The sequence below is a fragment of the Tetrao urogallus genome (assembly GCF_951394365.1).
Source record: "Tetrao urogallus genome assembly, chromosome: 5".
Lineage (NCBI taxonomy): Eukaryota > Metazoa > Chordata > Aves > Galliformes > Phasianidae > Tetrao > Tetrao urogallus.
In genome coordinates, this window is record NC_136818.1 from 39,372,355 (window position 1) to 39,395,715 (window position 23,361).

The 23,361-nt window shown below is 36.2% G+C and overlaps 1 protein-coding gene across 1 annotated transcript in view; it reads right to left on the bottom strand.

The window, feature by feature from the left end:
• Window positions 1-23,361, bottom strand: part of CTNNA3 (catenin alpha 3) — a gene marked incomplete at both ends in the record, with an annotated part of 396,193 nt that overhangs the window by 93,148 nt on the left and 279,684 nt on the right. The window contains one exon of the mRNA XM_079535369.1: window positions 11,263-11,463. Within this exon, the coding sequence (XP_079391495.1) occupies window positions 11,263-11,463 (201 nt within the window). The remainder of the gene's footprint in view (window positions 1-11,262; window positions 11,464-23,361) is intronic.

The window sequence follows — 23,361 nt, forward strand, 5'->3', positions numbered from 1 at the left end:
CTCCTCGACTTCCTCGTCTACCTGCCTGCTGCCCAAGGCCGGCCACGCTGCTGCTCCCCGTCCCCCTGCTGCGTCTGCCCGGGACCTTCAAACACCGTGCAACAGGACCGCTGCTGGATCCTGCTGGCGACTCTCCCCGCTTTACGCAACTCCTGCTTCTTTTCCATCTTTTCTATCGCCCTCCTTCCCTTCCCCGTCTCCCTGATTAGGTTTGGTAGTAAACTGGATGCAACAACATATGAACCGTTGTTCCTTAATCTCACGCCGGGTATACAGATATTAAAAGAACCTCATCTCCCTCCTATAAATTGGAGCGAGACAAAATTTTACCAAACATCCAACCCGAATCTCCCCCTGGCACAACTTGAGGCCAGACCAACTTGTGAGCAGCTGGCTGACTAACAACCTTTCTGCTCAACTCTGCTAGGAGGATAAAATTTAGAAAGACACATGTGAAGGTGCACGTGAACCCAAATGGAATCACCGACCTTTCTGTTTGACTCCCCTGGAAATCAGAAGACAAGACTGTCACATTTGTTTGCCTTGGGCACTAAGAAATACCAACCTGTAAAATCATCAATCTTTTACATATGAATTAATACTTCTCAACGGTGATTGAGATGATTTTGTATCTATAAGATACTTAAAGAATAAAGGAGGGAAAAAGTTACTGTTTTAGTGGGCCATAACACATAGCTATTTGTATTGGAATTAAATGAAACAATCCTTCCATAAAAGTTAGGGACAGACAGCTGTTTTCTGAGTGTTGATAAAGGGTTTTGTGTGAGATTAGATTTTATAAAAATTTAATGAAGCATGAAATGTATGCATTACATTATAAACCATGTAAAAATGCAAGGAAAAATATATATTATCCTTCCAATATTTTACACAAGTTTTTAAGTAGTAAAACAGCAGTGTTAATCAACTGTATTAATTCAGTGAAAATGCAGTGGTTCCACAATTCATATAGTTTCTTTTCCTCATTGTAAGATGCCTTATTTTGCAATAAATTCAGCCTCCAACAAAATCTAATCACACTTGGACACTTTGTACAAGGAGTTCTTATGCACTGTGATGATACTGTGAAGTAAGAATATAAGGCTGTCATTTTAGAAACCGAGCACATGCAGCTGGGCCATTTTCCCAACATTCTAATCCTGCTGACAAGAACTTGGTCAACAAAATACTAATAGCAGACAACAATCTAAACATTTTATTTTGAAATGTTGCCATTTATTTTGGTACTGAACTAGAAATAGTCTTTTTAGATAGAAATAGTCTTTTCTAAAAAGAAATCTGGTTCCCCTGTGTGTATATTATCATCTTACAAAAACTGAAAATAATTGAATGAGCCAAAAGGGACACTCTTACACAAAATTCCCAACTTTCTTTGGCACAAAGAAAAAACATTAGAAAATACAGTGACAAACATAAGAAATGAACTGTATATTTTCCGCAGAACCCGATTCTTTGTTTTTCAGATATATGTTAGTAAGCAACAGAAACACAGAAAAAAACTGCCTTTGCCAAAACACACTCAGGGAAAAAAGGTCATTATTTTTTAGTACAATGTCTATTATAACAGAGTAACTACAATAATTTCATCAAGAATAATTACACTTCATGGCAGACTGATGACATTTAAAAGGCAAACACAAGTAAAATACAACTCATTAAACACTAAAACCTGAAGCTCTTAATTACAGTAAAATATCAATGAACATTCCTTATGGTCAACTACAAGACTTTTTTTTTTTTTTTTTTCCTCCAAATACTGCCAGACAAATATTGTGTCTAGACTTGGAATCAAGAACAAGTCTCAAAATGATTCAGAAAAATCTGTTTCATGACAAACTGTGCGTCTAATTCCTGTCTTCAACACCTTACTGTACTTTGCACTGGTATTCTGCCTATTTTTTTTTTTTTGTCTATATTAATAATGAATGCTTAATAAACAGAACCAAGACAAGGCTTTTGAGACATAATCCAGCAGAGCTGCAGCAATCACTCCACTCATTTTAGTGCGTTTGAAATTAGGTCTTAAATGCTGAATCTGTAGCACCAGCAGCTACACAAAAACTTTCTTTGTTAAAACATGCTATTACTAGAATTGTATTAAACAAAAATTGTTGAAGGTATGTTGTTATATGTAGCAAGCATGCTCAGTATGTTACAGTATGCAACCACTTGAAAGTCAGAATCCTATTAGTTGCAGAAATTGAAATTTCACCGCGTAGCCTGTTTGTGCTCAAGATTTAAAAAACAAAACAAACAAAAAACCTCAGGTAGTTCTGCCTGGATTGTTACCACGTGTATTAAACACCAAACCAATCGAAGAACATGACAGATCTGCCTCCTGCTCAAAGCAAGGTTAAAACTGAACTCAGTGCCAGTCGTGCAGGACTCTGTCCAATATGCTTGGACTAGAACCTCTCTGAGCAACATTTCAAAAAGATTTCACACACATTCGGATAGAACCAGCCTGTCCCTTTGTGTTAAACTGATTTAGTTGTATTTACTGCAAGCACTGGGAATATTTTACACTTTGTTTGTATATCTCATTGTATGAGGACTGCTGAATCACTGCCTGAACCTGATTGATCACCTGAGGTGAGCAATGAATCAGCCACGGGAGCACAGGTGAAGGCAATCTGCCTGTGCTGCTGGAAAGGGGGGAGCCTGGCTGCACCTCTCCTAGACCCATTTAAGAGCTGACTGCCAGTGGGAAAGGCTCTCTTCTGGAGATGCACTCCACCGGAGTTTACCACGCGAGCCCAGGATAGGGTGAGCGTCTTTCTTTTCTGCTTTAGTATAACTACATAAGCCAAGCTCTCAGATCTACTGCATCATCTGTATATTCATTGATTGTACACTCATACAGATAAAACCAAATGGGAAAATTATTTTGAGAATTTTCAAGTGGGATTTTAAGATATCTAGAAGCCCAAAAGATCAGGAATAGACAACAGAATAAGCAGATGATCTGATACACTAAAGCCACAAATCACACAGAACAGATGTTAATAATGAAATAGAGCATTTTCAACAGTCATTGAAATGACTCAACACTCACTGGAGTGACTCAGCAGTCATTGCTCTCTTAGTTCTACACGAAAATGTAGAGGAGAGTAGAGTACATGAAAAAAGAGGAAGAATATGAAAGCTCTCACATACCAGTTCTGTACAGAAAAGCAGTAGCATGGGCTACCATACACAATAAAGAATGACAAAATGGTCAAATATTGAACTAAGAATTCTACTTGTACTTGTTCAACATGCCCAATATCTCAATTCTTAATTGAGAGGCAGAAAAGAATTAGAAGCAAGAAACTAAATAAAACACCTGCACTCGGGATAATCATGGTAACTGCACCTTGTTGCACATGTGTTGCCCCAGAATAGAAACCTTGCCTTGATCAATCAGCTACTAATGACATTTAGAAAAAAAACTCTTCAGTACTTACCTGAAACTTCTTAATCAACTACTATCTAATTAAATAACGAACATTCACAGGTAGCAATACTAATGCTATAATTGGCAAGAAGAAATTAGGAAAGGAAGCTCTGTACAAAAAAAAGTGAGAGGAACAATGAAAACGATTACTTGTAATATGTACTGACTGTTATGTGCATACAGTCACAGTGAAATTGCAAACGACTGCTGACAGATAAGAAAGCAAATGTCAGACTTCCTGCTACTTTCAGTTCTACCCACAAAGTTCAGGAAGGATGAGAAACTTTCAAAAAGCTTTTTTTTTATCCTTTACTTGTGGTTTACATACGCTGACTACAAGAATATTTCTTCCTAACATACAATGCAGGTAGAGCAACTTTTACTCGAAGATTCAGGAGAGCATACTTTAAAATTCAGGCATGTCAGTTAGCACATCCACTCATGAACAGTGGTTAGAAATATACTACATTGAGTAAAACTAACACTCCTCTTGACTCTATCAGGATATAAATTCTCAAAGTGTTAATAGTGTACAAGTACATACTTAACCTTATTTGTCTCATGAAATAATGCATAAACAGGTGAAAAAAAATGAGTAAATATAAGATGATTGTATGCTATTTACAAGAAATATGGTACACTGCTGAAAATCTTATGACCAGCTCTCAAAAAACAAACAAACAAATAAAAAAAAAAACAAAAAAAAAAATCAATATAGTTTTCAAGTACTGGAGAGCAAATACTCTACAACAGAGTACCAATAGGCATTAAAGGTTTATCTGTGTATCCATAAATGAATCCAATTAAATCATACAAATTGACTGCATCCATTTGCAATGTTTCTATGTTTCTGCTCCCTTCTGCTACTTCCTGTAAGATACCCATATTAGTGTTTTGGAGACTTGCAGATTGAAAACGAAGTATTTGCATGTAACCCTTCTAACTTAAAACAAACAAACAATCTTCTAAAATAACAACACTGCGGACTTTTAACAGTAAGACATTAACTAAGAGAAGGAATGCTTTTCTGGGAATCTGAGATTGCTACCACACAGTATATAAAGGCACCCTTTAAAAACATTTCATTACCCAGAAAAGGAGACTCTTAAACAATTGCACTTAAGTTGTCTCCCTAAAATAAAAAAAAAAAAAATTAAAAAAAAAAGTACATAAATAAGAACACATTCTTTGCATCAATATTTAGAAGAAGGAAAGTCTCCTGTGCTATAAAGCTGATTCTGGGCCACACAATATTGAAGGCAGGTTGGCTCTTACCCATGCAGCATCAGCCATACTCAGACTCATCCAGTTATTGTCGCTCTCATTGAATTTAACAACTGAGTGGTCATGAAAAACAACTGACAGACGCCTGTTATCTGAGTGGCAGAGACTAAATGAGAATAGGGCTTCCAGTGATCCACTCAGCACAAGGAGTATGAATTACAGATAGTTATGTATTTCTGCATAACCTATGTACAAACCCACAAGAAATGATGGATATATTATTTGACTATCTGCTATATAAAGTTTCATGTTAAGAGCATTTCTGAAACAATTCACTAGACCATCCATCTGCAGTTGTTCAACAGTGCTGGGTAAAACTGAGAAGACCCACTCTCACCAACTGCAAGCCAAAACTAAACTCATGATAGATCAAACTTTGTATACTATAGGCAGTGGTGGAATTTGGATAAATAATCTGTTCCTTACAAAGAAACCCTGTCTATCAAGAATAACAGAAAGGCTCGGGTTGGAAGGGACCTTAAAGGAAATACAATTCCAGTCCCTTGTTGACGAGCAGGGTTGCCAGCCACTAGATCAGGCCTGTCCAGGGCTCTATACAATCTGGTCTTCAATGCCTCCAGGGATGGGGCATCCACAACATCTCTGGGCAGCCTGTGCCAGCGTCTCACCAGTGTCTGAGTAAAAAAATTCCTCTTAATATCTAACCTACACCTCCCTTCTTTTAGTTTAAAACCATTCCCAATTATCTCTATCTGCTCATGTTAAAAGTTTGTCTGACTGCTGTTTAAAAGCTCCTGTTAAGATATGGGCTGCCCCAACCAGCCCACTTCTCAAGGCTAAGCATACCCAGCTGCCTTAGCCTGTCTTCATAGGAGATGTGTTCCAGCCCCCTGATCATCTTTGTGGCCTCCTCTGAACCCGCTACAACTGCTCAACATCTTTAAAGACCTTTTTTTTTTAGACATGTTTATAGACATTTTATAGTTATAACAACATAAGCAGAATTATATAATTTTAAATTTCAGCAAAAATCAATATTTTCTATATTAACAGGGTTATAATCCATACAGATTGATTTAAACATACATAAATTGCTGTGAATTATGCAACAAGAAGTCATAGAATCACAGAATCACAAGGTTGGAAACGACCCATAAGATCATCTAGTCCAACTGTCTTCTCATTACCATTGCTACCACAAACTAAACCGTATCTTGTAGCTCCTCATCCAGGTGCCTCTTGAACACCACCAGAGATGGTGACTCCACTACCTCCCTGTGCAACCATTCCAGTGCCTGACCACTCTCTGAAAGAAAAAGCTTTTCCTCATGTCCAACCTAAATCTCCTCTGGTACAACTTGCGGCCATTTCCCCGGGTCCTGCTCGTTGCCTGGGAGAAGAGGCCAAATCCCTCTTCACCACAACCTCCCTTCAGGAAGTTGTAGAGCGCAATGAGGTCTCCCCTGAACCTCCTGTTCTCCAGGCTAAACAATCCCAGCTCCCTCAGCCGCTCCTGATAGGACTTGTGCTCCAGACCCCTCACCACTTTCATGCCCTTCTCTGGACACTCTCCAGGGCCTCAACATCTTTCCTGTAGTGAAGGGCCCAAAACTGCACACAGTACTCAAGGTGCGGCCTCACCAGTGCTGAGTAGAGGGGGATGATCACCTCCCTGCTCCTGCTGGCCACTCTATTTCTAATGCAGGCCAGGATGCCATTGGCCCTCTTGGCCACCTGGGCACACTGTCGGCTCATGTTCAACCGAGTATCAACACCCGTAGGTCCCTTTCCTCTTCACAATCATCCAGCCACTCGTTCCCAAGCCTATAGCTCTGCATGGGGTTGTTGTGGCCAAAGTGCAGGACCCAGCACTTGGCCTTGTTGAACCTCATCCCATTCAACTCAGCCCAGCGATCCAGCCTAAATCCCTCTGAAGGGCCTCCCTACCATCAGGCAGATCAACACCATCTCCCAGCTTGGTGTCACCTGCAAACTTACTGAGGGTACAAATTCTGCTACATCATTCCCAAATCAAACACTCTACAGTCACTACAGAAAAAAAAACAGTAAGAGCTGAAAGTATGTTTGGGAATCTGGGTGGGACAGTGAATATCTTATTTGGAGTAGGCTTCTGAATGCCTAATGATGGCAAAATTCTAAATGAGCATATTTTTAAATCACTCAAGAACACGCAGTAACTATCACAGTTTGTACATGTAAGACTATGATGAAAAGCAGTATGAGTACAGTAGAGGGAAAACACTGCCACAGAGACTCTGGAAAATATATTTACAGTAACAACGCAAAAGGCTACAGAAACGCAAGAGAAAGGCAGACTACACAACTGCAAATGAAATGTCCCCAGCATTAAAAAACAAAAGAATGTAACATTCTCTGTATTAAAGTCGTGGCTTCAGAATTTCTAGTGACAGAATTACCTTTGATACGGACAGATAAAAATTGTCCTAGTTAAAGCTCAGCAGATACTCTAAGTTAAAATACCTAGTAGAAAATTCAGCAGTAGTTCCCTGATCTTGTTACCAGCTTAAGCCCATTACAAACAGACTCTACCAAGAGCTATTACAAAAGTGATTCCTAAGATCTAAAAGAGAAAATACACTGAAAGGCATAGGTGAAGTCTATTTACACATTGGAAAATGACAACCCATTTCTTCAAGTAGCCTGAAGCAAAGAGAAGCAGTGATGAATTTATCATATTGCACGGACTGAACATACAAAGGCAATTCCATGGGGAGGGATATGGGAACCACAAAAATTGTACCCTGGAACACAGTTGGATGCAAATTCATTATACTAATTGTAGGAGGCAAAAGCACTTAATATACATTCACAACTTCATTTCCCCTACAGGGGAAGCCTCACTACAGGTTTTGGGGGGTTTTGTTCTTTTTGTTTTGAATCAATTTTCTTCTCAATCATTTCCAAACACTTAGCAGTCTGAGCTTCGCAAGCCAGGGTAAAAACCTTTGAATGCTAAACAGAGTCGAATAACAAAGCACAGTATTATCTTCAAACCTCACTCTGAGTGTAATGAATAAGCAGTGAAAAATGTGTTGTATGGTGTTTTTTTTTTTATATAATACTTCTTTATCTTTTTAAATTATAGCTCAAATGCAATTTAAGTTATACAAAATGAGAGAGGTTCATCCAACTAATTGTAGCCACCTCAAAGTAAGTCATCCAGTCATATTGTTACCTTTTACAATACAAGAGATATGGACCTTCAGAAGAGCTGACTCATCACATGTAATCTGCTGATGTGTTTTTAAGCAACTCAGTGAAATCTCTGGAGATACTTCTCTCCCCATTTTGAATTAGGAGTCAAAAAAGAATAAAATAATGTATGGGCAAGACAAAACCCATCACAAAGCCTCCATATGCTTCCTCCTTGGCTGGTGTCTTTCAGTTAAGGAAGAATAACATTTTTTAACTGGATAAAATACAGAATCCCTCTACTGCAAATGATGCTGACAGCAGACAAAGGAAACTGCCAGTTACATAAGGTAAGCTGTTGCTCCAAGCCTGGAAACCATATTTGAAAAAAAATGAAGTGAACCATCTAGAAAACACAACATTACTAGCTGGCACACATAAGCATGCAAGGCATGGACACAGATGCAAGGAAGACCTAGTCAATAACACTTTTCTTGCTAAGATAAATTATCTTTTCCTGGAGAAAAGCAATGCAGTAGATTAAATCCACCAAGCAGAACCATTTAATATAGTGCCACACAAGAAAATCCTGTTCTGGATGGAGTACATTAGTGTAAGTACAGAGGCTGTACAACTGGTCACTCGCAAAGCAAGATGAGACACAGCAAAGTAGCCAAAATATCTACCTTGGGGTCAAGGTGTAAAATATAAATACATTCTTTACTGACACTGGCAAACACTACCAATAGAGCAGGGAAACTGGGTCAGGAAGAACTGAATGAATTTTGGGACAAAACTATAGAAAAATGTTTCAAAGAAGGTAACATGACTTCTAAAGGATTTTAAACACAAATTAAAAGTGTCCAAAACAGGACCCAAAGGTAAACATTTTTGGCCCTCTGTGGCCAAATATTTTCTAATCCTGGTGGAGCTGTTCACACCAAGAAAAGAAAAAAACATACAAACTGTATAAATGCTAGGAATTTGAGATGGTCTTTCAATAGAAGTAACAGTCCTGTGCAGAAGACAATGGGGCCAAAAATTTCCTTTCCTTAGTACCCAAGTGTTATCTCAAATAATTGTGAATAAGTAATACTCAACTGAAAGTTCCTCAAGCCTCATAAAGTATGTCACAGAACTGTAAGACACGAGGTCTTCCCTGATTAAGAAATGTCTAAAAACTTGTACACTTGTACTTAACCAGATGATGAACCACATAAAAAACATCTGTAGTGAAAACAGCTAATGGTGGTATTTATGTTAAAAAACAGCATTTTACAGCTGAGAATTTTCTCTATCAAATTGTTACTTTGCTCTTTGTACCTGTTGTAGTTTCACCAGAAATAAATAAGAGGCCTTGCTTTTGGAATGACATACATATTTTCTGAGGCAGGAAGAAATCTTCAAATCCACGTATAGCTTCACATTTGGCATCTATTATTGTTCTGTCTCACATATTAAACTGTCTTGATTCATGTTCAGTCACACTTCAGATGGAGCAGCTCAGTATTTTGTGTCTCAGCACACAAAATGGTGTTTTTGAGTGGTAAAACAAATGATGGATGTTTCAGAACAATGCCTACAGCTGACCTACTGTGTGAGAATGGTTACATTTGTTTTTTATTTCAAAAGTAGTTTCATAAGTATTCCTAAACTTAAAGTTAAGCTCTATACATAAGTGAATTACACAAGGTATTTCATAGTTCTGTCTAAAATAAGCTGTGGAAAATGGGCAGCCCTCAGCACTGCTGGCATAAAAACAAGCGGACTCAAAGCTCCAGTGATTCAGAGTATGATACTTCCACTAGTTCCTTAAGATTGTTAAAGTATTTATCTTTACTCTTTTCCCTTTATTCACATGAATCTTAGATCTAAATAACCAGAATACTTCATAAATGTATGAATACAGACATAGATGTGTAGAAAGAATATGCACACACATCATTATACTCTGCAATGAAAGAAAGCTGTAGGCATTACTTTCAAAAAAAAAAAAAAAAAAAAAAAAAAAGGGCCTTTTTACTATATCATCAGATAGATGTCATAAGATAAATTATTTATTATTAATTACTCTCTGGAAGGTAGTAAAAGAAATACACTAAATATTTTAAACAATTATTCTCACGCTAAAATGGAAATATCTGCATATTTCACTCTAATCACTGCCAGCAATTAGGAATGATGGAGAGGTACCAATATTAACACGTCCAACACTAAACATGTCAAAATCCAGCTTGCATCTCTACCACCTTTGCATTTGCAAAATTAAGATACACAATGCTTGTTTAAACTACTGCCTGCATTGAGTATGTATACATACAGCTGAATACTCTTTCACGAAGCTGGATCCCACATTCTAGAGATGCACACACTTGCAAGAAAACTTCTTAATGGAATTTTAATGGCAATAACTACCTCACTGTTAAGACTTCCAACTAAAGAAAACTGGGACCTGAATAGATAGATTTTATTTTTGATTGAGGATATACACTACAGAAGGCCAAAAATTTAGTGTTCAAATACACAAATAGTATTAATACCAATCCCATTCACACCCACACAGCCTCATGGCTTTGAAATGCCCTTTGAAGGCCAAGTAGAAAAACCATTAATTAGAAATGACTGACAGTTCCTCTTATTTTCTCCTTGAGAGAAATTACATTTCAGACTGGCTAGATGGTCTTTCACAAAAGGTAGCATATATACAGGCACAACTGATATATATTCCATCTCAACTGATCTTTTTCATGCCTCTGTATCATACTCAGACTTACAATGTTTACATGAACACCAGAAATTATTTACAGACTGAGACATTTACAACCCTGCTCCCAACATGAAGATATTCCAATGTAGAATATTCTCTTTTAAATATAAAAAAGGAAGTGGACGCTGCTAAACATTTCCCAAAATTCCATATTTGCATAGCAAATGTGAAAATATCTGATGATGTTTAATTCAATAATCTTTAAAGTGGTAGGCTTACACAAATACAAAAATTCTCCTTCCCTGTAAGCTTGCCTTTTATCTATCTAAAGCAGAAGCAGTGAGGCCAATAAAACACAGCAGAAAGCTGCTGCCTCATCACTTGAAAGTTTCCAGATATTGCTAATTGCGTCGATGTAAAATCTCTAGCGCAGATCTTCCGAATGTTGAAATCCTTATATAAAAAAAAGTAATTTCTTTTTTAAAACATATTTTCAAACTGTATGGTATCATCTTAATTGGACATCATTCTGAAAGGAGATAACACACCACACAATGAAACGTAAGTGCATAATTAATGCTTAGATTAGAAAATCACAGAGTTTCTTTTAAATGTAGCGCACAAAAGAATGCTTATACTACTTAAGAAATTGGAAACATAGTTTAGAAATGAGACTTACCACTCTTGGTTAAATACTGAACATTCTTCATCACTCTTTCAGTGTAAGCCCCTGGCTCATAATTGTCCATCTCACCCGAAACAATATGGGCTACTCTTGAAGCACGCCCTCGGATCGCACCTGCTGCACGATCTAAGTCATCAGCATTTTGCTCTCTCAATGCAATTATACACTTGTTTACATCCTCAAGAATATGGCTTTCTGCAAATGAAACAACATTCATTTTTAGATTGCATGTCTTTTACGCCATCGGATACATTCTAGACATTGAACCGTGTTTTATTTTTCTTCCAGTGGAAACACATTGGCCAACACAGGCTTGGATAACAAACTTAAAACATGACACCTAAACTGAACTCTATGAAATCCTTAAACATAATGATTGATGGAAATTGGAGGTACTCTCATACTGTCCTATGGACAACAATAAAATACTCAGTTATGAAATGTTAAAATACATCAAGCCCATAAAGTCTTACATAAATCATGAATATTTGTAGTATGAATTAGAATCTGAAAGGGATTATCACTGTTACTTATTATTGACTCTCTCAAAACTATGGTGATAAAAGGTTCTATAAAAGATTAATCACTGACAAAAAATAATAACCCCAACAAGTAATTTCTTTAAACCTGCATGTTAGGATCTTTATGATAAATCTTATGTTAATAGAGAAATATGTTTGGCTAGTATTAAAATCATATGTTGGATTAGTGCAATATGCTACGTTATTATAAAATGCACGCTGGTTATTTGCTGTAACAGGTTGTAGTACATTTTTATACCAATACTTCTTGTGACTTACTGTGTTACTATGCATATTTTATATAATATTAGTGTATAAATATGCTTCTTAATTAATCAGTTATCAACAGATAGCATCACCAGCCTGCCTATACATCTACATTATTTCATTAAGTTCTCTCGCCTCACAATATCCTCTCTTCAACCAACTCTGTCATTCCCATATTAAGCTTTCATTCCTACAAAACTCTCTTACTAGAATTTCCCTCATTAGAATTCATTATCACTTCACAAACATAAACCACATTTAAAAAATGAAGAAATGTCTTTTTCTTCATCTTTTGTACACTGTGGCAACTGGTTTATTGCCAACTCGATCTAAATGATTTGACACAGCATAGCTATAAGCTATTAATTTTTACCTTAATAATCAAATTATATACACATTACAGTGCTTTTCCTCCCGTGTAAATACCTATACATTCTAAATACTACACTCCTAGTATACTAGTATAAAGCTAAACATGATTTTTAAGGACAGGGAGATGTTAACCAATGTAAAATATATGTATGACATAGAACTTAAGAAAGTCACGAAATCCCTGCTTTTAGATGCCAGTTCCTGTATGAGACACTAGAGGATTTAAAGATGATGTTCTTAGTCAAAAGCTTACACAAAAAAATAAGCATCCTCAAATTACCCCATAAAAGGGATTAAAGATGCAATAAAACATCACTATTTTTTTCATAAGACTGTAAGAAAACAACATATATCAGAGCAATTACTATCTTCTGAGTATAATAAATATTTAATGTTTACAGAGCCTCATCAACATTTGATTACGTAATACAAACTTGCAAATGGGAGCTGAAGAAGTATTAGTTATGTAGTTAAACAAAGAGGTATCCAGCAGTGTCTTTGCAATGGATAGGGGTTGAAGCAAGCTGATTCCATCTTCCTTAGAAATCAAACATTTCCATCTGGCAATCACGTCCTACAGAGACATTTCAGAACTGCAAAGCTGTTTTCACTGTGTTCTTTTTGACTTCTTTTTTTTTTAGTGGATTTAGTTGCCATATGCTGAGACAAAAATCAAATCAAGATTTCTGACACACTTTGAAAACTGTGGAATGCTCGAAAGGGACACTTATCTTGAACTTGTCTTTGCTATTTGACTCAGGTCTATGCGACATTATGACCTGACAGGAGGGAATTTGATGTCAATATACATCAGCCAGAAAAATTGTTAGAATGCACATAAGTACAACAGGAGCATGACATACTAGCATTTCCAAGTTACCCATGCATAATGTGAGCACTTTAAAATGAATAAAAACCTGACCGGGGGGAGCAGAACTAAGAAATAGCTTCTTAAAAGCTGATAGAAGCAAGCAGTGGGTTCACACAGCTGAAAACAAAAGCGCAGATTGATTCAGAAGGGTGCCAAGCAAACAATGTTGTTTATATTTGAAAAGTTATACAACTTCTTTTCTAGAAGAGATTACAATGCTTCTGCTTTGCCGAACATCAGCTTTTCCAGTAGCAACAGTAAAGTTGTATTTCTGATCAACAAATCAGTTTTTGATAAATATATAGCAATGGGGGAAAAAAAAAAGAACATCAGCAGGAAGGACAACAGAGAAGAAAAATAAAAACAAACAGGCATTAAAATAAGAAAAACAGGCCATAAAACCAAAGGGTGGCAGACCTGAGGAGGAATGCTGATCAAGCTAGAGAACATTAGCAGGAGCATCATGGGTTACAGAAAGAATGAGTATGTACTATGCTACAATTCCAGTTTGTATCAGCAAAGGGCATATTCTATTTTTAGGGGATGGACAAAGTAATATAAACATAAAATAAAACTTACAGTATAAAGGATAAAATACAAAATCAGAATATGTTTGCAGATTTAAAGCTTAAACACTTGAAAGTTTCTGTATTGGTTTTGTTATTGAATTTCTCTTTCTACATAAACCTAAGAACTGTTGTCTCTCAGAGACTTCTGTACATTAGAAAGACAGGATGGGAAGGTATTAGTCGTATCATATCTTCAGAAGCACCACTACGAAACTTCTCTTGCATTAAACCATAAAACATAATTCAGAATACATAAATTTATTGTAAACTCAGATTATTACTATTTTGTATTATTAGCACTGAATTGCATTTTACTTTACAAAATAAATTGCTAAACCATGATAGCAAACAGACAAAACATACCAACAGGTAATCCTGAATTACAAACTGCATCAGACGTGTATCTTGGGATTCTGTCTCTAACAAAATTACAAACTCTAGTTCAGTTTATGAAACTGCTGCATCACAGAATGCTTCTGTGAATATGGAACTCTCCAAACCCATTCAGAAACATCTCCCCATTCTTTAAGATCAGTACAAAAAGAAAAGTTTAGTTGTAGTAACTTTGTCAGCCCTGCTCGTTCTGTCTGTGCATATTCTTAACGACTCTGTTTTGTCTCTTGAAGAAAAGATGGGAAACAGTACATATACAGGCTGCAAGGCCTAAACAATAAAATTGGATGTACAAACTAATAAGTGATACTTAAACCCAAAAAGATCCCTATCTTTTACCAACTGCTGCCATAAGAAAATAGCAAGCAAAGAAACTTTAAACAAAAAAATATAATTCAGTTCAGGGCATTCCTATTCTTCTTGTATTTGCATAAAAACAAAGCTGTTTCTTTTAATTCCCACCACTTTCCTACACACAGACATCCAGAGAAAACACTACGACCGCATCTGCAATTTTATTTAACAAATTTTCTTGGCACTTGGACTTCTTCTAAAAGTTTTAACACAGTATCTATATTCTAGTCATTGTTCAAATGAGATCACCGGTCACCACCTAATGTTGCAAGTCCCTGCCAACTCCAATGAAGGAATTTAAAACAAATAAGAGTGTAGAAAAATTACTCAGAAAAAGGGAAAAAAAAATGTATTCTCTTCTCTGACTGTATTCACTAAATATATTCTACCTGCTAAAATTAAAACTACATGATATTTTTTGACATTATTTGTTGCTAATCTAGCTGTCAACATTCATTCTGCCTCAGACCAAGAGTCATACTGAGAAACATGCTGCACAAATCCAATTTACTCATGCATTAAAAAAATGCACAGCACATACAAAACCCTCACAGCTGAAATCTCAAATGTAAATAAAGGTAAATTGTTACATACAACTTCAAAAAAAAAAAAAAAGAAAAGGGAGAAGGAAGATCTAGGTAGTTTCCTGAGGCACCCACCTCAGTTCCTGGGAAAACAAAGTAAAAAAGCCTCATGGAAGGCATTTCTAGGCCAGTGAAGGACAGAAGATGATTAGGAACAAACAGTATTGACTTACGAAGGGCAAATCTAAGCATGACTGGACTGACTAAACCCAGTGATGGAACATGAAGATGAATGTGGGCAGACGAAAGAGTAGATGGCTCCCCTTAAAGTTACTGAAAGTTCTTCAGGATCTGTCATTATATGCATGAATCACTGCAGATGACCTTTGAAGGGAGAGAGTAATAATTTTACGCCGAGTCCTTTTACTTTGTACATTTTCAGATACTTCATCTGGTAGTATGACACATTATCTTCATTTTTGTTCAGAGGAAATACTAACTTAAATTTGCTTTTCTTTTTCCAGATTTTACCTTAGGGTGAGCAAAATACTGATTGAGTTGGCAGCCTCTCATTGAAGTTTGCTTTCATTCACATATGCATAAAATGATTCCAAATCACTAGCTTACACACTCTGGAAAACTAAAAACAAAACAAACAAACAAAATCAAACAAACTAAAAAGCAAAAAAACCCACAAGAAAATCCTTAAAAATAAAAATATTTCTTAAAGACTGTGCCTATTAATTAAAGAGCTGGCATACTAAAGCGATCAGCTTGATTGGCTAAAGAAGGTTTCATATTACCAAAAACTTCTCACTCTGTACGAGTGAGAATCTTACAACAACATTAATGCTTTCCAGAGTTTTCTTTCTTTACATCTTTCATTTTAACATCATCTCAGTAAGATGCGGATGGTTTAAGATGCTAACAGCTTATATTTCAGTTTTTATTCTCACTTTCTGGGCACAAAATTCAGCCTACAGAGAAATTCCTGGATGGTTAGTTTCCCACTCAGCATCCTGATTTATTCCAAAATATCCTGGAAATAAAGGAAGAACTGTCAAAATCTCAGCACATTAGCTTCTGCCTTCCTACAGCCTTCCATGAATCAGGCTCCAGGGTCTCTGAAGCCAAGAAGTACATTGCAAAAGCATACAGCCTGTATGCATAGGGAAAAACAAAAAATCAATAAAGAAAAGACATATAAAAAGTAGATAAAAAGCATAGGATAGGCAAGAAATAAAGAGAGCTAAAAAAAAAAAAAACAAAAAAAACAACAAAACATAAGCATTCACAGCTGGGTAGGGGTCATTTCTTTAACCACACAGTCCTCTTTTCCCTAGGTCTACAAGATCAGGGAAACTTCTCTGAAGAAACATGCAGTGCTGAAATGAACTCAATATAACTCTTCCCCCACATCATCATTTGGCCTTCTCATCTTAAATACACCTTTCATAGGTCATCTGAGAGAAAAGATATATTCAAGGGGCAATTCACCTCATCTTTTTTTATAAATTTGTTCAGTTGAAATAGGTCTCAGAAGTGCTCTTCTCCCTCCTTTAGCTATAAAAGTGGCTGAAAATACTTAGATCAATTTTGATTCTAAAACTTAAAGGAAATGTTTCATACTCCAATTATTCACGACAATACAGGGGGAAAGAGAACATTTTTCATGTATTAGTACACTATAACATGATGCTGATTTTCTAGGACAAGACAGAAAAATGAACTGAAAACTGTAGCAGGACATGAAAGCAGAAGGAGTAAGGTAGTAAAAGAAATCTAGCACTCAAGCAAGTGAACAGCCTCTTTTATTCAGACTATTAACCTGGGTAACTATATTAATAATCTATCTCTCTTAAAATGGTTTGTTTTCACCAAAATAACTATAAGGAACATTCAATAAAAATTAACTAAAGCTGTAATTTCCCTTCCCAAGAAAACATCATCAAAAACCCCAGCTTCTCAAAGAGCAACAGAATAAACTCTTTCAATCTTTATTTGACTTCTAAATCGTGGCAAGTCCTGAAAACACTGCCTATAAGGCCATCTCATCTATATTAGGTAGCACTGAACTGTAACACCTTTTCCTTTCTTTTTGTCTCAGTCACATAGAAGGACTTTTCTGCTAATGTTATGATACTCACAACACAATTCTTACGGTACATTTCTATTTCTTATATCTGATCACAAATATGGTGACTGATAAATATCCCCCATTTCCTCCTCTATAGCAAGTAGCACTTTGACTTATACTGCAGAACTAACTACCCCAAATAGCACCAGGTACATTTATACCTGACACAACATTCTCCAGCAGATCCTGAGAAAAAATTATTAAATAAGCATACATGCCTCATCTCCTATGCTAATTAGAAATTCTAGTCAGGAAAGTACATTGGCATTAATAGATTAACTGACTCTGGTCTTTCCCATCTTTACTGAGATGTAAGGCTAATGAATGGCATAATAGCTGAAATGAAACAGGAGAAGATCAGAAAAAGAGAAAAAAAACTACTAACAAAACTGTGAAAATAATGAGGTCCACAAGAACAACAAACAGATGCTCAGAAAGGCCATGAAATCTCTGCCCTTATGCCCCAGCTATAAGTAGGAGGTTGAACTAGACCCTCATGTTCCATCCATCCTGAATCACTTTCTGATAATGCGATACAGAGAAAATACAGGAGGAACTTTCACCCAAAAAGGGCAAGGGCTAAACATGACATATCTGGGCTCTATAAATTTCTGAAACAGAGCTATCAGTATCATCAAGTTCTTTTTACAGATTTGGTCATAAAATTCATCAGAACACTTGCTACCACCTGTCAGCTTATTTTTTTTTTCTTCTCAGTTATCTTAAACATAATAACTACTTTTCACACATTTTTTTAAATACTGCGTAATGAGGAATAACTCGCCTTCAAAAATCAGCTTTTACTTTAATTAGTATGTATCATTCCTTGGACGAAATACACATAACAATCATTTTCTTTATCTTCATTCTGGGTCTCATCTCTTAAATGGCAGTGAACATCCAAAACATTTATTACTTTCTTCATAACATTCCCTTCTCAAAAAATGTACAACAGCTTCCCTTTTTGCTATCTTTTCATTCCTCAGACTAAAATTCAAGGAGGCTTCTTTTTCCAACAAATGGGCTACAAAAGGGGAAGGGAAAATTGAGACTTCTCCACATCTGCTTTTTCTTTGGTGGGGTGAAGTGAGGGCCAGTACGTGGTTTGTTGTTTTCCCCACCATTTATTCTTACTAGTTTTTCAGCAGTCGGTAACAACAGTCTGGGTAAGAGTTCTTAAATATAAGAGAAGATTCTCCTTCAGTAAAAGAGAACGTCACACAATACAATCCCCACAAGCCTTTGCTCAGTCTTTTGTAACCTATTTGCGCCTTCTGAAGACAGAGCTGCTTAGAAAGTTGATGAATTAAAGCAGATAGAAACTACCAAGAAAAAAAAAAACATATTTTCAATGCTAGAAAAGAGGAAATTCAATTTTCCTTACCACTTGCTTTGCCAAAAGAGAAGAGCTGAAGTCTGCAGTTTTATTCCCTTAGCTGAAATATGACTTGGCCCTAAACAGGGCATAAATAAACCTGTTTTCTGCCCTTCTATGGCTAGGAAATAGAACATTTACTGTTTTCTTTCTAAATTCCACATCCAAAATCCAAATATATCTAAAATATTATATAACTTCATGAAAAACTCTCTTAAAACAAGCAAGCTTTTAATAAATCAAAGAATCCTTAAGTCTAAAAAGTGCCCAAAGCAATGTTTTCTGAATATTAGCTTATGCGAAAGATTTAATTTGTGCCAAGAATTACAGTTTTTCATTCAGCTCCATTCTTACAGATACTGTCTTTTGAACAGTCAACTAGCTAGATCACAGATAAACAGTTCAAAGCAGAGATGTTACAAATCAATGCACAGCCAATACCCTAGTTAATAATTTCAGTGCAAATGCCACAGATAAACAATTGGTAATCTTTTTAGTTTGGAGCAAATAGCTTTAAAGGAAATCTGCATTTATTAAGGAATACTCAAAGTTACTGTTTGAATCAACTGGAGGATTTGGTCAATTTATCACCACCAGAAAGAATAAATTTCCCTTGTGGGGAAAAAAAAAAAAAAATCTAATGTGAAAATGTAGCACTCATTTTGTTTTGCCAGGAGACTTTGGTACTGCCTGCTTTACAATGTGTGTAACATAGCAGACTATGTTATGTTAAATGGCGACTGTTTCAGTTATGCCAATAAAATATTTCTATGTTAATGGCAACCTGTCACTTTTTGATAATGATTCAGGTGAAAACAACAATAATCTCCTGTAACAGCTTTTTTTCTGCTGTACTGAACATTAGGCAAACATGTATTAATTTGTTTTACATAATAGCCAACACACATAATACATTTTAACAGAGGTAAAATAATTAAATGGCGGGGTATGAACTGGGGTACAAAAGTCCTAAATGTCCCTGCAGAAATAAGTAACTCTCAGCTTTCACAAATTTGTACTTTTTTTCCTGATGACAGCATTAATGCACATTCGTTTTCTGACTGTAGCCTTGTCCATTAGTTACTAACTTTCCAAGTACCAAACCTGCAAAAAAAGAAAAGCTAGCTTGTCACTAAATCAGCTAGTTCCCTGAAATATAAGCTTAAGGAAAATCTACCACACAATTCAATTACTGTAGCACACTTTTCCTTTCTCTAATGGCGTAAGCCACAGGAGTTCATACAGGCTCTCTGTGTAAGGCTGTACAGCAAATTAAAGGGTTAAAAAAAAAAAAAAAAAAAAGGATAACAAAGTGATACTTGCAACTGGTTTCAAATTGTGAAGCAACAAAACTAACTGACAAAGAGAAATAACAAATTTAAAAAGGCTAGTAATTCAGAATTTTAAAAACTGGAACAGGTTAACGCTTTTTGTCTTTCACAGTGTCCAGTAACTGGCAGATCAGAAATACAAGCAAGTACCCAAAGTGTCCTTAGCACCAGATTTGTCACTCCAAAGAAATTCATGAGAAATTTTAAAAGAGTAAGAAAAGTCTTCCTGGCCCATCAACTTATTCTACTTATTCTATAAAACCTCCTCTGTCATACAATCTAAGCATATCATCAAAAACAAATTCAATTTGTTAGTAATCAACAGTATGAAGAGGCTTTCTGATATTTCATGTGAACGTTCGCATAAAATGAAAATCAATTCAATGGTAATGCCTTATGTATTTTATCAAATTCCCCACCACCATCATTTATCAACATACCTGTGAACATGGCTCAGAGAACTGGTTGATCAATATACAACAGAAAAATCAATCAGGTATCAGTTTACTGGTGGCCACATGAAATATAATAACCAAAAGAAATCTGCAATAGAGATCTACTTTTGCCTCTTTGCTCTTCCTTCCTTCTTTTCCTTGAATCATATCCCTTTAGCTAAATTATTCTGAATAGCAAATCTCAGGTTAATATATTACCTTCCATAAATGAAGTTTAAATTGTATTGAGATATTTATGCCATGTAATACTGAGTGTTTACATTTTTCAGTGCAACTTTTATGAATCGTGACCTGGCCATTTCTTTTCTAATTACTAGCATTTCTTAGGGACACTAACATCCCACCGCATCCAGTATATAAACGTGATACCTGTTCTCGATGGTGCTGTTTAGGGTTTCTCATTTTGTTATTTTTCTTTTATTTTCTTTCCTTTCCAGGGTAGGGGAGCATGATGTACAATATATAAAAAAAAAGAGAACTGGACGAAAAAAATATTTTACATCTGGAAAAGGCCGTATTTTGGAAGCACATACACAAAGAGATCATGAAGGCTGTTGCTCAAAGATGTGCACACAGTGCCATCTGTGTAAAATGCACCCTCAAAAAGTGTTACTATGTGCACGAATGCATTAAAAATTTATCCTGGCATTCCAGCTATTCAAGAGCACAATTTCTACACTTACAGTAAGACAGCAGTCAGAAATAAGGCCAAGAAAACTGTAAAACAAATCTGTCTGTTACTGTATTGTGATTTTAGAGAAAATGCAGAAATGTCAACGCACTGAGGAGGAACAGTCTTTGTGTCTCACTACTGCAGTCCTGTTCCAAAGTAATGTAATCAGTAGCTTAATACACTACACACAAAAGAGGGCCATGTTGTTTGTTGTTTCTCCCTAGTTTTCATTTTGTGACTTCTGTTAAAAAAAAAAAAAAATCCTTTTCTTGTTGATTTTTTTGTTTTGTTTTGTTTTGTTTTGTGCGTGGAGGGGGGGGGGGGTTGTTCGTTTGTTTTTTGGAAGGGAAACAGGTTGGTTTTTTTCTGTCTGTTCTTACGATATCATGTGTCACTGTCTGGGACTAAATTAAAAAACATCTTTTACACTCACTAACAACAAAAGTTTGGACACGCAAGTCAGACTTCATGCAATCTACAAATTCAACTGGGGACTTCTGTCTGTTTTGCACTCAGGGTTGTTTTGTTTTTTCCCATGACATGCTAAGGTTCCCCAGCTTTAAGAAAAATAAAAGCATGTCTTATCCAGTTGCTGGACATTCTAAAGAGCATGCTCCCCCTCTAGTCAACAAAGAAAAACTCATTAGTATCTTACTGCTTGTTACTAAAGGGAGCCTTAGCGGAGAGCATCCTATTCAGCAATACATTTTTAATTAGTTTGTGCACTTCTGTATGTGTTTTGTAAAGTTTCTTTTTGAAAAACAACAAAAAAGAAATAGCCAGAGGTTTGATATGCTACACACTAGCCTAGCTAACTGTCTTTCAGTAGCAAAGGTGTAGCTCATAAGTTTCAGAACTATAACACTACTACGACCTGAGATCTACTATCTCTTAGATAAAAGATTTTTTTATTATGTCCTGGAAACAAGAAAGTCTGGTATTGTGAATCACTGTAGCACCATCACTTCAAATTCATAGATCTCATTTAAAAAAAAAAAAAAAAAAAAGCAAAAAGCATCTTCCTTCAAAACTGCATAGAAACATTAAAAGCTACTGTCACAGTTCCAGCTCAAAAGGTGTTAGTAACCAACTTGTTAGGAAATAAGCATACAAAAAATTAATCTCAAATTGTATCAGATTCAACCCATTTTACACCATGCTCCAAAGACTGCCTGAAAATCCAAATTTGGACAGATCAAACATGAATTTAATTCCAAATGCATCATACCTCAAAATTCTGGCAGTTGGCAGAGGTTGTGGTAAGAAATTAATCTTGCAGACACCTACTGGTCTCAGCACAAACTCAGTGAAATTCAATAAAATGTGAGCAGGAACTTAGTGTGGAATTTCAGTTTCTAGATTAAATAATTCGAACAACTGAGTCCAATGCAGAACTGCACTGTCTTGCCACTTAGTCCTGCCTACTTCCTGGGTAATTTTGCGTATCTTCTCATTTACTCCTGCCCTCTGAAGAGCTACAAGAAGTTCATGACTCAGATGTCCATATAACATTAGCAATAAGTACAGAAAATTTTGAATTAGAAAATGCACATTTCACGTGGCAGGCTTCCACAGTGCAACACTTGCCAAAAGAGGTTCCTAAAATCAGGATGTGATTCTGCTTGGTGCCTAAGTTATGGAATACTTAAATACGTGATCCCTACTAATGCATAAATTATCTAAAATGGGCCACGTCATTACACTGTTTGCCCTTGAATCTAAGCAATTAGTGTGACAAGAGTAATTTGCATTTATGTTGGAGTACTAGGAACTGTATTCTACTTTCGGGACAAGGAAATGCATGAGAGCTGCTCCACAAGTAATGCCTCATATTTTATTTAATTGGTCCACGACATCAGTAGTGGATGTTGGTGGTACAGCAGAAGAGGATGAACTTTCCCACCAATACTCAGTTACATTTTGTTGCTGTGTGACAGACAGCAGCAGAGGAGCAGTCTGACAAAATGGCATCTGACATGGAAGTGCATATGAAGCAAAGATGTGGAACTGAATTCCTTCATGCAGAAAAATACGGCACCCACTGTTTGATGAATATTTATGGAGATCAAACAGTGGATGGAACCACAGTGCACCACCAGTGGGTGGTATGTTTCAGCAGTGATGACACCAATAATGGATCAGCTCAACTGGCGCAGTTTTATGATTGTGGCACGCAGACTATATTATTCATCATCTGGCAAAAAAGCACAGCTAATGGTGGTGACCTTGTTGAAAACTGTTTTAAGACTGA